This window comes from Planococcus citri, chromosome 4 (assembly GCF_950023065.1).
Source record: "Planococcus citri chromosome 4, ihPlaCitr1.1, whole genome shotgun sequence".
NCBI classification, from domain to species: Eukaryota; Metazoa; Arthropoda; class Insecta; order Hemiptera; family Pseudococcidae; genus Planococcus; species Planococcus citri.
This window is the reverse complement of record NC_088680.1, coordinates 35,906,611-35,922,767: the sequence shown is the minus strand read 5'-3', so window position 1 is coordinate 35,922,767 and position 16,157 is coordinate 35,906,611. Positions and strand designations below refer to the sequence as shown.

The window sequence follows — 16,157 nt, the reverse complement described above, 5'->3', positions numbered from 1 at the left end:
TGATCTGAAAATTTGGCAGAAATTGAGCTGAAATGATGGTTAAACAGATTGATTTTTATAACCGATCACCAGACCACATAAACATCAGTTTAAAAACCATTTACTACCGGGGTACTATTTTGTAAATAAATTACAAAATGATGTTCATCCACACTCAATTCATATCTACCTATACATAAACGAATAATTACCCACAACTCCGGCGGTACCTACATCGAGGAGGTAAGTTTTTTAATAGTCGAATTAAAACATTTAGCTTTGTTATATCTAATCGAAATAAGAAGAAAAAAATCCATTAAATGTTTAACTCGATAGCAGATTAGGGCACCGGATTACATGTAAACTATCTAAACATACGCGCACGTTCACGCTCTCGGTATTTTTCTTACATATGTTTACATTAGAATGGTAATAACTTCACTATACATGTATTCGAAAAGCCAACGTACTGTGTTCCCCATTTATATATCTGTGTTGGAAATTAAACCATCTAATTTAGTTAAATGTTTACTTACACGATTCGTTTACTTTGCAATATACGTGTAAGTAAGATTTCATACCTGAGTAGGTAATTTTTACCTATTAAAACCAAAAAAAAAAAAAATTATCGTTGATATGAAATACTAAAAAAAAGACATCAGTTCGAAAAGCCAAAAAATAAACCATAAGTTATTCGTACATCCAAAGACCATAAATCTTTCAAAATATCGATCTCGTAGTATTCCCTACCCTGAGTTAAAACCTTACAGTAATGAAATTCTAATCTCTCTCTTGGGATTCAGAAACTCGTACACGGATCATCTCACGATCACAACCCGTTTCTCTTCTGTACTAAAATATACCCTTATCAAAGGTTGCCACCTAATTAACGGTATATTCGCAAAATCGCCCAGCTACGCGAAAACGAAGATTTTCAGCATCTCGTCTCGAAATCTTGAAAAAGCAAGAGGATGAAAATAGACGAAACGCCAGATGTGTTGTTTCACAGAGTTTGCCAACCGACGTCTCGCTTCCCCGTACAAGTTTCTGCTTCAACTTCACAGATTTGAAAAAAAAAAAAAGTTTCTCCATTGTTAAGGAAACTCGTGGTATAAAAAATTTCCCCCTAAAAATAAGATAATAACCTACAGCGAATCGGCAACTTGTATCGAAAAGCTGCTTGATTTCACAAACTCATATCGTACGCTTCGTCGAGCACCCCATTTTACTAAGAAAATTTCATCAAATGCTTTAGTAATTATTAATGAGTATTATCTTTTCGAATTTACCCGCAGTTGGAGCTCTTTGGCTTTTACAGTTGCGAAAATTTTACATTTTCCGTCGTTTTCGCGTCGAGATATGAAAAGTTTCCTAGGTTTGTTTCAATTTTTAAATTTCTCCCAGTTTTGTAGTTTAACTTTTTGCTGCCAAGTGAGATGAGATGAGACGAGACGAGATACTAGCAATGATGTTGCTTGAATAAATATTTGTTTAGGTTAACTCGATCTCGATGGCTCGGCTAACATATGGATGAGTAGGTAGGATAGGAATACCTGAGCAATGATAGCACCCGTTTCTTGTCTTATTAACTTATCACTTATATTATGGGTACTTCTCGTGTAATCTCGAGTGTGTTCATCTGCTTCGTTTAGGTATACCAATGAAATCGTGATGTATCAATGTGAAAGGTACGAGATGATGTTAAGTATCCTATATCTTTTATACGTAATTGGTTAAATACGAGTATTTTAGGTTCTTCCCTCGGTTACTTATACGCATACCTAGACGAATAACGAGAAGGCTATTTTGGGAGATGAGAATGAATTAGATGTTCGTGATAATTGAGAATTATTTTCTAGGGGAAGTTAGCATTGCTTTCAATGAAGTACTGTATCAAGCTTTCTCAATTTTTATTTTAAACGTGTCCTGAAGTTTTTTTTACTATGGGACATTCTCTCCATACAAAGATTACAGAATGAATGGACCAATTGTCAACTCACTCAAATTGGGGTTTCCTAATTTTTTTGTTTTCATTTCAAGGTTGGAGAGAATGATATTTTTTTGGCTTTCATTTCAAAATCTATCAAATTTTCAGAGTTTTTCCCATTTTCATTTTTGAGGATTCACGTTTTCAATTTTAATTTCTACAGTTTTTCTTATTTTGGGGTTTCGATTAGTTTTTTGGGATTTTTCATTTTCGTTTCACGATTTCATTTTTAAAATTTCTAGTTCTTGTTTTCCCATTATGTTTTTTTTTATTTTCGATTTCGTTGGTAGAATTTTTGTTTTTATTTTCAAAGCTTTGTAATTTTCGTGTTGTTTTCAAATTTTTTTAAAAAAGATTTTCGATTGATTTCGTTTCTAGAATTTTTTCATTTCGTTTTTTCATCTTCGATTTTGTTTTTAGATTTTTTGGCTTACGTTTTCAGCTATTCTGATTTCAATTTCTGTTCACGACATTGGAATTTCTTGGCTTTTAGTTTCTGTTTTCGTTTTCAAGACTTCACTTTTTTTTCATAGATTTTCATTTTCGGATTTCGATTTTATTTTCAAAGTTTTTTGGTTTGATATTTGATTCTACGTTTTTTTTGTTATCATTTTTTTAATTCAGAATTTTCATGCTCAATTTTGTATTAGGTAGGTATCTAAGAATTTTTTATTTTTGTGTTTTCGTGTTCGATTTTGTTTTATAATTATTTTTTTTTGTGGATGATATGTTTTTGGTGTTTGTTTTAAGGGGTTTTGTTTCTCAAGTGTTTTTTTGGTTTTTAGTCTATTTTTTTTTTTGAGGTCTTGTGTTTTCGGTGTTTGTAATTTTTTGTTTTTAGTTTTCGATTTTAGAAATAGGTAGGTAGTCATTGTCCTTCTGTGCTTCTTTTTTTTCGATGAAAGTGAAAAAAGTTATTTGAAACTCTCTCTAGACCAAAATACTCGCAAGAAAAAATATTAAAAATGGCGCTGGAAGCTACAGAATGGCTCAAAATTGTTCAATCCCCAATCAAGGGGGTGGGGGCTGGTTTCAGACAAGACATTCCATTGAGAAAAAAATCATCGACGAAGAAAAGGATGGAACTGGAACGATTCGACAGACATGATCAATTTTAATTACGACCTGAAGAGATCAATCGATGCAGCCCTCCCATTTTTTTCCGTCTTTTTTTGGCATACCTAGAAAGATTCTATTTGTAAGGGCCATTTCACGTCAATTCAACCAAAAAGTGGCTGGGAGGGTCGAATTTTTTCGACATTTTCCCCCAAAAATTCAATTTTTAAATTCGATTGAATTGAAAAAATAAACGAATTTTAATTTTTTTGCTATGAGTGTAATTTTTATCAACTTTTTCATGAAATACGTCAGAAAGAGGTCAAAATAAGACGAATGAATAAATTAAAATTTTTTTTAATGTTTGGAATTGAAAATTGAATTTTTTCGAATTTTGATTTTTTTTGTAATGAGTTCATTTCATCGAGTGAAAGAGTTTTGGCAACTTTTTCAACGGATACGTAAAAATAGGGGTCAAATGGGTCAACTTCACCAATCAAGACTTTTTTTCATGTTTTAAATCAAAAAATCGCATTTTTTTGCAAACTTTCAATTTTTTAAAATCGACTTTACGAAATAACGCTGTCCCAATTTTTTAATACATATGTTGTTCAACATAAAAAGTTGTCCAAAATATATTTTTCTCTGAACTTTTGAGAGTCGGAACAATATGAAAACTACGTTTTGAAACTTTTCGAGCTAATTTTTCGTACGAAAAAAATCGGAAACACTGATTTTTATGATACTACCAAAAAGCCTTTCAAAACCCTTGACTATTTGAAAAAGTTCCATTTTGGTAGGTATCGCGGTTATCGAGTAATCCACTGCTGAAATGGATGATAATTATTTTAAGTTCACTAAAAACTTTGACACCCACTAGCAACCTTTAAACAAGGGCTAGAGGGCTGCGATTTGCGCCATTGGTCATCCCTACAAAAGGTCTTTCCACAGGAAAAATTTCAAAAAAATCGTCGACCCCCCCCCCTACCACTTCTTGGTCGAATTGACATGGAATGACCTTTCATTTCTTCAATCTAGCAAAGACTCGATTTGATTCAAAACTATCGCAGTTTTACACAAGGCTCAGCTCATGTTTCAGGACATCCATCTTTTTTTTTTGAAACACAATCAACTCTAAAATTCCCACCAAATTAAGAAATTTTTGCCATCTGTGTTTTGACATTTTGGGGGTATTCTTAAGACCAACTTTCTGGCGTAGAAATATCCATCAAAATTCCATCTACACTACCATGGCAACGATATCACCAGCACAAGTTTTTAATCCGTTCTTAAACTTCGAAACGACGCTCAAGTTTGTACTCGTAGTACGAAGTTTGAAAATCCCAGCGACCCAGCTTGAAAATTAAATCAACGTAGATTAGAACGTAAAAGTTAATGTTTTGTTTGCTAATAAATTACGCCTATTTCCAGTTATACCCTCGACCCGAGACGTGATGCGAGGAAACTCATCTTCAACGTTTCTAAGTTGCAAGGTACCTAAGATGTATCTTCCGGTATGGGTTGTCATGGGCATAATTCATTGGATTTTTGTATAAATCTTCAAGGGACGTGCGATCTGCAACCGTCAAATGAAATGTTTGACATGTTCCGGTATTTTAGGAAACCGGTGGTATCCTTTTTTCGCCTCTATGTCACGTTTCACAGTTTGCACTTGTCTTCGCACGAATAGATTTTAATTTAATGAATGGAAAGAGTGCGGTAGAAAATTTAAGTTATGGGTAAGTAGTTTTTTTCAACTCTGGAAATGAAAAATACTCGTACGATTATCTGTTTTTCCCTAAAATTTTAGGAACAGTATTACCTTACATTAAATAGGTACCTAGACCTACCCATGTGAAGAGGGGAAACTCTAGTAGACTTTGTAATTTACACAGCAAGCATCAGGCGATTCTTTCGTAAACACCAGACACACCGAATTCAACAATGATTGACTTGTGAAAACTGATACATCGACTCAATAAGCCACCATCGATCATTCCATCTCTTCTGGCTAATCTTTCAATACCATCTGCACGCTGATTCGAAGTCCTACACCCTCTACCAATGTCTAACAATTCAACGTTACGAAATTACCCATGAAAAATGAACTGTACATACAAAATATCCACGCTCTATCGTCACATACCTATGTCTGTGTGCAGGGTTCAGGGTACCACCTTATTATATGGTAAAAGTATACAAGTGTTCCACTCGTTTCTTATTTTTAATATCGAGGCAACATTATTAGTAAACGTTGCCATGTAAACGAGTCAAAATACGCGTATTTTCTCGGCTTTATTTGAACCAGGCGTTGACAAGATGCATATCGTGTAGCCCTGTCAAATTCTCGAGCCACCGACATACTACTATATAAGGGATCAAACAACCCTTCGCGTTTGGCACGAAGCCTGCCTACATGTTAAATATTTACATAACACGTTGTTAAGTAATTTATCGTCGCGTTATTAATGGGCTATAAAATTATTTTCAACAGTTTTTCATTCGTATTAAAGAGGATGATGATTAAGTTTTCACATGGGTTGATTGCGAAAAAAAATTAAGGAGAATTTTGACCAAATTTGGAGAAAACCTTCATTTTAAGTTGAAAGTTACTTAGGAAAAATGTCAGCTCCGTAGGTTCCCTGGGGGGGGGGGAGATAAATCCTCAAATGGGGACATTTTTTTTTTTTAAAAAAAGTGTTTTTTCCTTCTAGCCAATACCAAACCGGTTACTATGAAAAATGGCTCAAATCAAAAAGATAGTAAGTACGTATTTGAGATTCTACGACGCAGGCCTTTGCCCATTAAAATCCAAGACCACTTTTAGGGTTCTGGTTGAAAATTTGCAAATACGTAATTACGTAGGTATTTAATTTTTGGAAAGATAAATTTGTGTTTTGAACATTTTTTCTCCTCAAATATTTCGCATTAATTAAGCCAAAACATCGAAAGATATCATTTCTGAAACTGAGGAAATATTTTGAAAGGCCAGAGTCTCAATGTTTTGATCATTATTGCCAATTTTGAAAAATCCAGAAAAATAGCCAAAAGCTCATCAATTATAATTTTTTAGAGTTCGAAATTGACAATAACGACAAAAAAATTGGCACCAATGCTATCCCAAAATTCCCCTCAATTTCAGAAATGACCTTTTCGATGTTTTTGGGATGATTACCTAATGCGAAATATTCTATAAGAAAAAGATTTCAAAACACGACTTTACCCAAAAATAAGCGATTTGAAAATTTTCAACCGCTAAGTAGAATCCTAAAAAGTGGTCTTGGACTTGATGGCAATCAGCCTAGGTCGATGCAGAATCTCAAACTATCCTCTGGAACTGCGCCATTTTTTCCAAAACAGGTTGTGTAGGTGCAATAGCGAAAAAAACACGATTTTCTTGCGAATGCCCCAACTTTAAGGACTCATATCTTCTCTCCAGGGGCACCTACAAAGTTGAAATTCATTTCGAGCAACTCTCAACTAAAAATGAAGACATCATCTGAATTTGGGCAAAATCCTTCGACTTTTTTTTCGTAATCCATCCTAAGACTACATACTTAGATCCAGCAATTTTTCAATTTTATCTAAAAATTTCAAGCAGCCCTCTCGACTGTTTTTTTTTACACAGCTTCGTTGAAATTTTTTCACGTTTTCTGGAATTTAGAATTTCGCCGTAATAACCACCTAAAATGGTCAAGTCAATAAGAGGGTGTCCGATAAGCACCGATCAAAGTTATAGGTTTTAAAGTTCATCGTTGGCCCCACCACAGCAATTTTAAATTTCAGGAGAAAATCAAAAAATTGCTGGAGGCTCCACAATGATCCAAATACTAGGTAGGTACCTAGTTGTAAGTAAACGTGTGGGATTTTAATTCGAGAAATTTTTCATATTGGTTCATTTTATTCAAAAAATCTATGTTTCATGAGAAAGTTTGAAAATCGCCCTTGAAACAGCTTTTTATAATTTTTTGAATTTTTCAAGTTTTCAAAAATTTATCAAAAATCTAAAAAAAATGAAATGTTGGTCACGAGAGTTTTAGAACGTGCTCTTTCGATCTAACTTGGTTTCGTCTAAATTGAGTACGTATACTTTGAGTTCAAAAGGTTTTCTTTTCTGTACGGTTCAAACATTTTTCTGCCGGTTGCAATGTCTTCTTTTGTCCAAAAAGCATTTTTTTAAAATTACGATGGATTGCTTTTTCCGTTGAGTCATAAGTAACTTGACAGTTTTCAAAGTTCTGAAATTTTACAGATGAAAGAAGTCATTACTTTTCAAGTGACCCTCGTGAAAAACTAAAAAAAGATGGAAGGAATTGTACTTTTCACGTCATCGCATATCAAGAAAGAAATTCAATCCAAAAAAAAAATTCATCTCGCAAAAAAATTTGGTAAAATTTCAAATTCTACGAATTGCCAAAATGACCAAAAAAATTAATATCGTGGCCCAAGTCGACAGCGATGTTAAAAATACCTACTACGATTATTTTTACATTCTAGCTATACCGAACATTATTTCCACCATTTATCATTTTCTATGCATTAAAAAATCACCACTTCTTAAAATATGTACCGACGAAAAAAAACGTTTTACAGCCAGTAGGGATTTATAGAAAGAGAAGAACGATATCAAAATCTTGCAAACAACAGCCACCTACATCGATGAAAATAAATTCACATAAACAACACATCTATTGATAGGTAAACCACCTCTATACGATTCACCACACTAGTCATAGTTTTCTTCAGTATAGGTATAGTCCTAACAATTGCGGAGAAAATATTAAAGATCAGATCGAAACAATAATAATAAAAACTGAGAAGGAAAAGAAGCAGGAAAACTGAGTATACGAAAAGAGCATTAGTAAAACGAAAAATATAAGGAAGGAATCAATAAAGAGAATTACTTCTTCACGTCTCGCTGTCGTCGAAGGCGGTTAGCCTATAGATATTTTCAAACGAATATAACGAAAACTCTTCATATCTTTTCCCTTTTAATTAATGGAGTTCATTGTTTACTGAGAAAATACTTTTTCCAAGGGGGTGACGGGAAAATGCTTTATAAGATAAGAGTACTTCGCAGGGCGGTACCTTGAGCGCACAGGCGCACCGCTAGGAATTACAATCGGGCGTTCGTTGGTGCATTTTGGCTACGGCTAAATTACGATTAAATCATTACCGTCGCCAGTGCCAACCAACTACTACCGACGACGTGCCATTTTCCTCGACTTTTCGCCTATACGAAATTCCACAGTAAGTACATCACGTGTAATACTCGATCGAAAACCTCTTAGAGGAAACGTACCGTACCCTCGCTATATACAGGAAAAAAAACCATAGGCTATAGCCCAGCGTTGTTTTTCTTCTACTCAATTAGCGAAAGCCGGCCTATGTTATTTATACGGTAAATTGGTTTCGGTTGTATATGCGGTTCGCTGCTGACAGATGCCTTGTAGCCGCTTAAGAGACCGAGGGCTCTTTGTCATGGTTAAAAGAACAAATTGGGTGGCGATTGGCCGTGAAAAGATGCGTTTGTTGTGTTTGAGGGAGGAATACGAACCGCCATTTTAATCCCCGGATAACGTGAAGCTTTTGTTGTGTATGTAGACTGCAGACTGCCGCAGATTATTGAATGATGAGAGGGGTATACGTATCTACTGTACATAGATAGAGGTACCTGACGATAGAAAATTGTTACTTACATAGGTACATAATACATCTATCCTATAAAGCTGCAAGAAAAATAAATACACCAAAAATACGCGAAAAATACGAAAAAAATTAATTAAAAAATACCCGAAAAATCGGAAAAAAGTCCTGAGCCCGATCTATGGCACCTAGAGAGCTGATTTTTTTTTTAATCGACAGCTTAACGTCTCTAGAATATAGGAAAAATACGCGGGGGCAAAAATTTTGAAATTAAAGGGCCCAAATTTTGAGTTTAAATGGGCTGTTTTTGCCGTTTTTTCGATTATTCTCAAATATATCAAGAACGAAAAAGGCTAGAAGGGTGGTTAATATCTCATTTTAAAGAGCATTCAATTCTGAACATTTCCCTCGATTACATTACCACTCTGGGGTTTTTAGTTTTTGAGCTATTTTGAATTCAAATTTCGAATTTCAGTTACACAATTTTGAATTAAATTATCTCGAAAACTAAAAACGCTAGATGGGTACTGTCAACGAGGGAAATGTTCGATATTTCATGCTCTGTAAAATGGTGAAAACAGATTAGCAAAAAGTTAATTATATCGTGCGATTTTGATCGATTTTTATGGCATTTTATAACAAAAACCGTTACAACGATTCGTGTACTTACACACCCACACAAGCATACGCACAACCACCAACGTAAAGGTACTCGACGACGCTCGCGGCGCCGTTGTCATACCAGACTTGATCACGCCACATGCTCGCGCATGGAATTCTTGCGACGCGGATTATGATTTATCGAAATCGATGAAGCGTGAATGCTGTCAACAGATATTGTTATTGTTAATCTGTCTGTCTTGGGTGCTTTATGCGTTCACCGTTTCGCGTCTATCGTCTTGATGCTTTGCTTTTGCGTCCATTGTCTTATCATTTTTTAATAAGTTGATTCAAGTTGATTCAAGTTGATTCAAATCGTCTATCCATAACGGGGTCCTTCCAAGAATATAATTTTATATTTATACGTTGATTCATACTGAAGTATATTTTCAAGATAGATCGACATCGTTCTGTATCAATATTTATGTAGGTACTTGTGTACCAAGGTAATTTGTGGTGTTATTATAATTTTATTATTAAGCAGCTATGGAAAACGAAATAAAATATGATTACCTCTCTGGTGATACCATTAACAAAGTAATGGAAATTATTACTCGTGAAACGCCATTCACGCCCGTCAATGTGAATTTAATGGGCATCTACAATGAAGACAATGTTTACCCATTTCCACCGATACTTGAAAAACATTTGCAAGTATTATCCGATAAGGAATCTTCGTTTGTTGGTGAAATATCACACTGGGTAACATTTTACTATGATGGTACAGTGATCCATGTTTTTGATAGTCTTAATCGTAAAATTGTGACCAAGGGTCAAAAACTTTTTTTGAGTCAAATTTTAGGACAAGATTGTGATTTTGAATTTCACACAGTTCAAAATCAAACGAACGGATTGGACTGCGGTGTTTACGCATTAGCGTTTGCAACGGCCATATGTGTTAATTTAGAACCAAAAAACGAAACGTATGTGTCTTCTGTTATGCGTGGTCATATCTTAAACATGATTTCAGCGAATAAAGCATTGCCATTCCCCACTGAATCCCAGTTGGTGAATGATTCTCTGTCAATTGGCGAGTGTTTCTCAATAGGTAATTCGAGTGTCTCAATCAAACATGATAAAAACAAAACTGCTCAAGGCAGGCCGCGAAAAATTTCAAAAACAGGTAGACCGAAGGTTGAAAAAACTGAAAATACAGGTGTGAAAAAAGTTGATACGAAAGTGAGAGGTAGACCAAAAAAAGAAATAAAAATTAATGATGAGGAAAAGGTTGAAAAGAAAGCAAGAGGTAGACCAAAGAAAGAAGTTGTGTGTGATTCTGTTGAAGTTTGTTCCGAAGTAGTTGCAAACAATGCAACAAAGAGAGGTCCTGGCAGGCCAAAAAAAAATTGCTCTGTGAAAGTTGTTGATGTTTCCACTAAAAATACTCGAGGTAGACCAAAAAAAAAAGTTGAGGGTGATTCTGCTGGAGATTGTTCTAAAGGATTTCAAACTAAAAAAGACATTTTAACTAAAAAAGCTCCAGGTAGACCTAAAAAAAAAGTTGTGAGTGATTCTGCTGAAGGGAGTTCTGAGGTAGTTCAAACTAAAAAAGCAAGAGGTAGGCCAAAAAAACAAATTGAATGCGATTCTGTTAAAGTGCCAAAAATCGTTAAGAAATCAGAATCAGAAAATGTATCTCCAGAAACTACTTATTTTTTACAGAAAATTTCACTCGATGATTGTTACAAATGTCCTCATTGCAATAGTAGGCTTTTTATTGAAGAATCTTCGAAACTGATGTGGTGTTGTGGCAATGGCCGAATTCACATCAAATTGCCTCAGTTAAATGCTTCTTTTTATGATGAGCCACAATTTTTATCACATTCTCGAGCGTATAATAACTTATTTGCATTTTCAGCCATGGGTGTTTCTGAGGGTTTTCAAATACCAAAATCAGGACCATCTTTGGTGAAAATACAAGGAAGGATTTACCATCGAGTGTTTGATTTAAATTATAAAGGTAGTGTGAATAATTCATCTCTGTATATTGATGATGGTAAGGAGCGTTTGAAAATTGCTGAGAATGAAAAATTAGATAAAAATATTGTAGATCAGATTTCGAAATTTTTACATGAGGTCAACCCTTTTATTTCATCTTTAAAACAACTACATAATGAAAAATCGGAAAATGCTCATTTAGTGTTTGAAAAAACGAGCCGAAAAACCCATGGTCCTATTTTAGGGGACAGACCAAGTTGTGCTGAAATTGCTGGAATTCTTTATACTACCCCCAATGCTGATCCTAGGAAAGTCGTAATCTGGAAAAAAAATGAGAGGCAGCCTCAGTTTGTTCCCTTTCTAGACCCTGCTTATGAGAGTTTACAATACCCGTTATTATTTCCCCATGGGTCAGCAGGATGGTCTATTGATATGCTGGATGATAATAATAGAAAAATAACCCAAACCAAATATTACCGATATTTATTATTATCAGATTCGAGATTCACCTCTTTGGATAGGTTAGGACAGGAGTATTTCGTGGACATGTGGTGTAGAGTAGAGGAAGAAAAACTAAGGTATATTCGGTTTAACCAATCAAAATTTTTGAGGATGGCGCCTAGGAGTGAGATTGACGAGTCTATTGAGGCTGAGGGGGGTCCAAAACCAGGTAAAGTTTATCTTCCGAGCTCTTACACGCATGGTCCACGATACATGCAATTAAAATATCAAGACGGTATGGCTATAGTGAGTAGATTGGGTAAGCCAACTCTTTTCATCACAAAAACCTGTAACCCCAACTGGCCTGAAATAAAATCAAATTTATCTCAAAAACAATCCCATATCGATAGACCTGACCTGTGTGATAGGGTATTTAATTTAAAATTGAATCGCTTGCTAAAAGATTTAAAATCCGGTAAAATTTTTGGTAAAATGGTGTATATTTTGTACGTTATCGAGTTCCAAAAAAGAGGGCTCCCTCATGCTCACATTGCCTGTAGAGTGGAGCCCTCTAATTTGACACATGACGAAATTGATAAATTTGTTCGAGCCACAATTCCAGGTCCTGACGAATATGGTGGCAAATTACGCGAACGTGTTCTAAAACACATGGTCCATGGGCCATGTGGTTTAGAAAATCAAAATTCGCCATGTATGGATAACTCGAAGTGTACAAAAAATTATCCTAAACCATTTTTGGAATGTACATACACAGATGAGCGAGGGTATGTACATTACAAAAGACCCAACAAACCCGAAAGCGTAGCCCTAAAAAAAAATAGAGAAATTAACAATCAGTGGATCGTTCCCTACAATCCTGATTTACTTATGATGTTTGATTGTCATATTAATGTAGAAATTGCCTCGACTGTCAAAATTATCAAGTATTTATTTAAGTATATTCACAAGGGCCCAGATATGGCTAAAGTATCTATTGTTCCGGATTCCAATGATGAGGTTGTAGATGAAATTGAAAATTACGTTAAAATGAGATATATAAGTGCTTCTGAAGCAATGTGGCGTTTGTTTGAATTCGATGTATCAGGGCGTCAGCCTACTGTCATTCCTCTACCTATTCACTTACCAAATGAAGATATAGTTATTTTTGAAGAAGGTAAAGAGCAAGAAGCGAGTGAACGAAGTCTTTCAAAATTGGAGTTATATTTTAGCCGGCCAAGAAGTGTTGAATTTGAAAATTTAACATATTTAGAATTTTATGAACAGTATCGATTGAGTGAAAAAAGAGATTTTGAATCCAAAAAAAAAAAATTTGTGAAGAGAGTGCGTGGAGAAGTTGTAGCTAGAATGTATTGGTTATCCCCAACCCTAGGAGAGATTTATTACTTGCGTATGCTTTTAGGAAAGTTTCCAGCTTATAGCTATGAAGACTTGAAAAAAGTTGACGAAGTATCTCTGGACACTTTTCAAAAAGCTGCGTATGCTAAAGGATTATTGAGTGATGTGAACGAATATGAGCAGGCGATAGTGGAAGCTGCAGGTTTTAAAACGGGTCGTGATTTGAGAATTCTGTTTTTCAATTTAATAATTAGTGGAGCTCCTTCAGTTATTTTATGGGAAAAATTTAGAGATCTTTTATCTGAAGATTTTTTAGACAAGTTTTCAAACCATAGTGAGAGAGCTCATAATAAGTCTTTATGTCACATCGATTCTATGTTGAGAAAACATGGCAAAAGTGCTGAAGATGTAGGTTTACCAGTTCCTTTAGATGATTCAAAAGAAGTTGATCGTGAAAGACAGAGATGGAATAAAGATGATTTGAAAGCGTATGTTGATTATTGGGTTCCACTGTTGAATGATGACCAGAAAAGAATCTATGATTATGTTTGTGAGCAAGTTTTCTTGAAAAACAACTCTGTTCAAATATTTCTTGATGGTGCAGGAGGTAGTGGGAAAACGGTTCTTTTAAGGTGCATTACAGCAAACTTACGTTATGAATGTAAAATTGTACTTTGCACAGCATCAACGGGCATTGCAGCTTTGAACTATCAGGGCGGTAGCACAGCCCATTCTATGTTTAAGATCCCTATTGAAAATTTAGATATGTATCCATCCTGTAATATTTTTAACCGATCACAGCGTGCAGAGCTCATACAGAATGCCGATCTCATTATTTGGGATGAAGCCCCCATGGCGCATAAATTCAATGTTGAAGGGTTGAATAATACTTTGAAAGATCTAATGGGTAATCAGCTGTCATTTGGTGGTAAAAATATAGTTTTTTCAGGAGACTTCCGACAGATCCCACCTGTTATTAAATACGGTTCAAAAGCTGAGATTCTAAGTAGTAGTATCAAATTTTCGGAGGTTTGGAAACATCTGGAAATTTTACATCTTTCAGTTTCCCAACGATCTATCAATGATCCGAGTTATTCTGAATTTTTATTAAAGGTAGGCGAAGGGAAAATTCAAGAAACTCTGTGTAAGGATGAAACACTGATATGTCTCAATTTTCCGAATTTAAAGATTTTTCATTCAATCGAGGACGTTATAGATTTCATATATCCTCAGGATGATCTTCAAAATTTTTGTGAGTTGTCAAAAAGGTGTATTCTATCCCCTACCAATAAAAATATAAACCAAATAAATCGTGTTATTATAAAAGAAAGAATTCCTGGTGAGGAAATCTATTTGTATAGTGCGGATACGGCGATAATTGAGGAGAAAGGTAGAGAAAGTATTGTGAATCCAGATTCTACTTATTTATGTGCAGATTTTTTGAATAAACTGAATGAGCCTGGGGTGCCTGAGCATAAAATAACTGTCAAAATCGGAGCGATATGTATTCTTCTGAGGAACTTGAACTTTGAAGAGGGGTTAGTAAATGGGACTAAAGTTGTGATAAAAACGGTTAAAAAGTTTATAATTGAGGTTTGTCTTCCAGAAAATGAAAATAAAACATTTCTCATTCCTCGAATTAGTTTTAAGTTTTCTGCTGGTGATACAGGTGTCCAAATTTTAAGAAGGCAATTCCCCATAAAGTTGGCCTATGCATTAACGATTAATAAAGCTCAGGGCCAGACTCTAAATCTGGCTGCCATTGATTTACGAGACCATGTTTTCGCACATGGACAGCTCTATGTTGCCCTGAGTAGGGTGAGAAGTTCAAAGAACATTTGTATACTCACCTCTCAGAGCAAAGTTTCTGAGGATAATGGCATTTATACGGCAAATCCAGTATTCCATGAATTATTATTAACTTGAGTCAAACTTTTATTTCGAAATTACAATACAGAGTGGCTGAAAAGTCAATATTGTGATTTTCACGTTTCAAAGAGTTTTAGTTTTTTGTAAAAAAAAATCAAAAATGAGCACCGTAGAAAAAAATTAATGACATTATGTCAATTGGAAATTTAATTCTCTACAATTTTCTTTCCAACCATTTTTCTGTAGAATGCTTTGTTCCACCTCCAGGTCAATATTTACGAAACCCAGTTTGCAAATTTTTCAAAAGTTCATTTCAAAAATTTGCAAACTGAGTTTCATAAAAATTGATCTGGTGGCAAAACTAAGTGTCCTGCAAAAAATTACACCTGACCATAGTTGTGAAGAATTAAATTTCCAATTGACATAATGTCATTACTTTTTTTCTACGATGCTGAAGTTTTTGATTTTTTCAAGAAAAATCTAAAACTATTTGAATTGTGAAAATCAGAATGCTGACTTTTTAGCCGCTCTGTACATTTCTAACCAAAACTATTGCCTTTCTCAGTTTTGTTTTGTTTTTTTAGTTGCTAAGCGTTTTCCATTATTTTAAGCAAACCATAAACATTTCTTACCAAAACTTTTGCATGTCTTGGGTTTTTTTTTGTAGTTGTTAAGTGCTTTTCATTTTTATATTAAGGAAACCATGAACATTTCTTACCGAAACTTTAGCCATTCTCAGTTTTTTTTTTTTTTTTTTTTTGTAGTTGTTAAGTGTGTTTCATTATTTTAAGCAAACCATGAACATTAATTCTTACCAAAACTTTTGCCTGTCTTGGTTTTTTTTTTTTTTTTTTTGTAGATAGTTGTTAAGTGTTTTTGATTTTTATTTTAAGCAAACCATGAATATTTCTAACGAAAACTTTCGCCTTTCTTAGATTTTTTTTGTAGTAAAGTGTTTTTTAGCTTTTTTAAGCAAACCATGAATTTAAATGGATTTTTTTTGTATTGTATTTTGTATTTTTGTAATAAAATAATTATACCAAAAAAAAGTGAAAAAAATTTTAAAAATAAAAAAAAAATGTAAAATGGAAAAAAAAGTAAAAAAAAAAGTAAAATAAGAAAAAAAACAAAAAAAAAATGGAGGGGAAGTTGCCTACCTCCTCGTGGTCCCTCTGGATGCCCTGCTTTGTTTACATATTAAGTATGTTTATGAGCGGAGTAACTG

The 16,157-nt window shown here is 34.4% G+C and overlaps 1 protein-coding gene across 1 annotated transcript; it reads left to right on the top strand.

The window, feature by feature from the left end:
• The first annotated feature begins 13,966 nt into the window (after positions 1-13,966).
• LOC135845157 (ATP-dependent DNA helicase pif1-like) lies at positions 13,967-15,014 on the top strand. Its single transcript, XM_065363621.1, has one exon. It carries the CDS (start codon positions 13,967-13,969, stop codon positions 14,987-14,989), a length of 1,023 nt encoding a protein of 340 aa, XP_065219693.1. The 3' UTR covers positions 14,990-15,014.
• The last annotated feature ends 1,143 nt before the right edge of the window (positions 15,015-16,157 follow it).

Bases quoted from the DNA above. Each gene is read 5' to 3' on its own strand.
- LOC135845157 (XM_065363621.1), top strand. From the start codon at position 13,967: ATGGGTAATCAGCTGTCATTTGGTGGTAAAAATATAGTTTTTTCAGGA.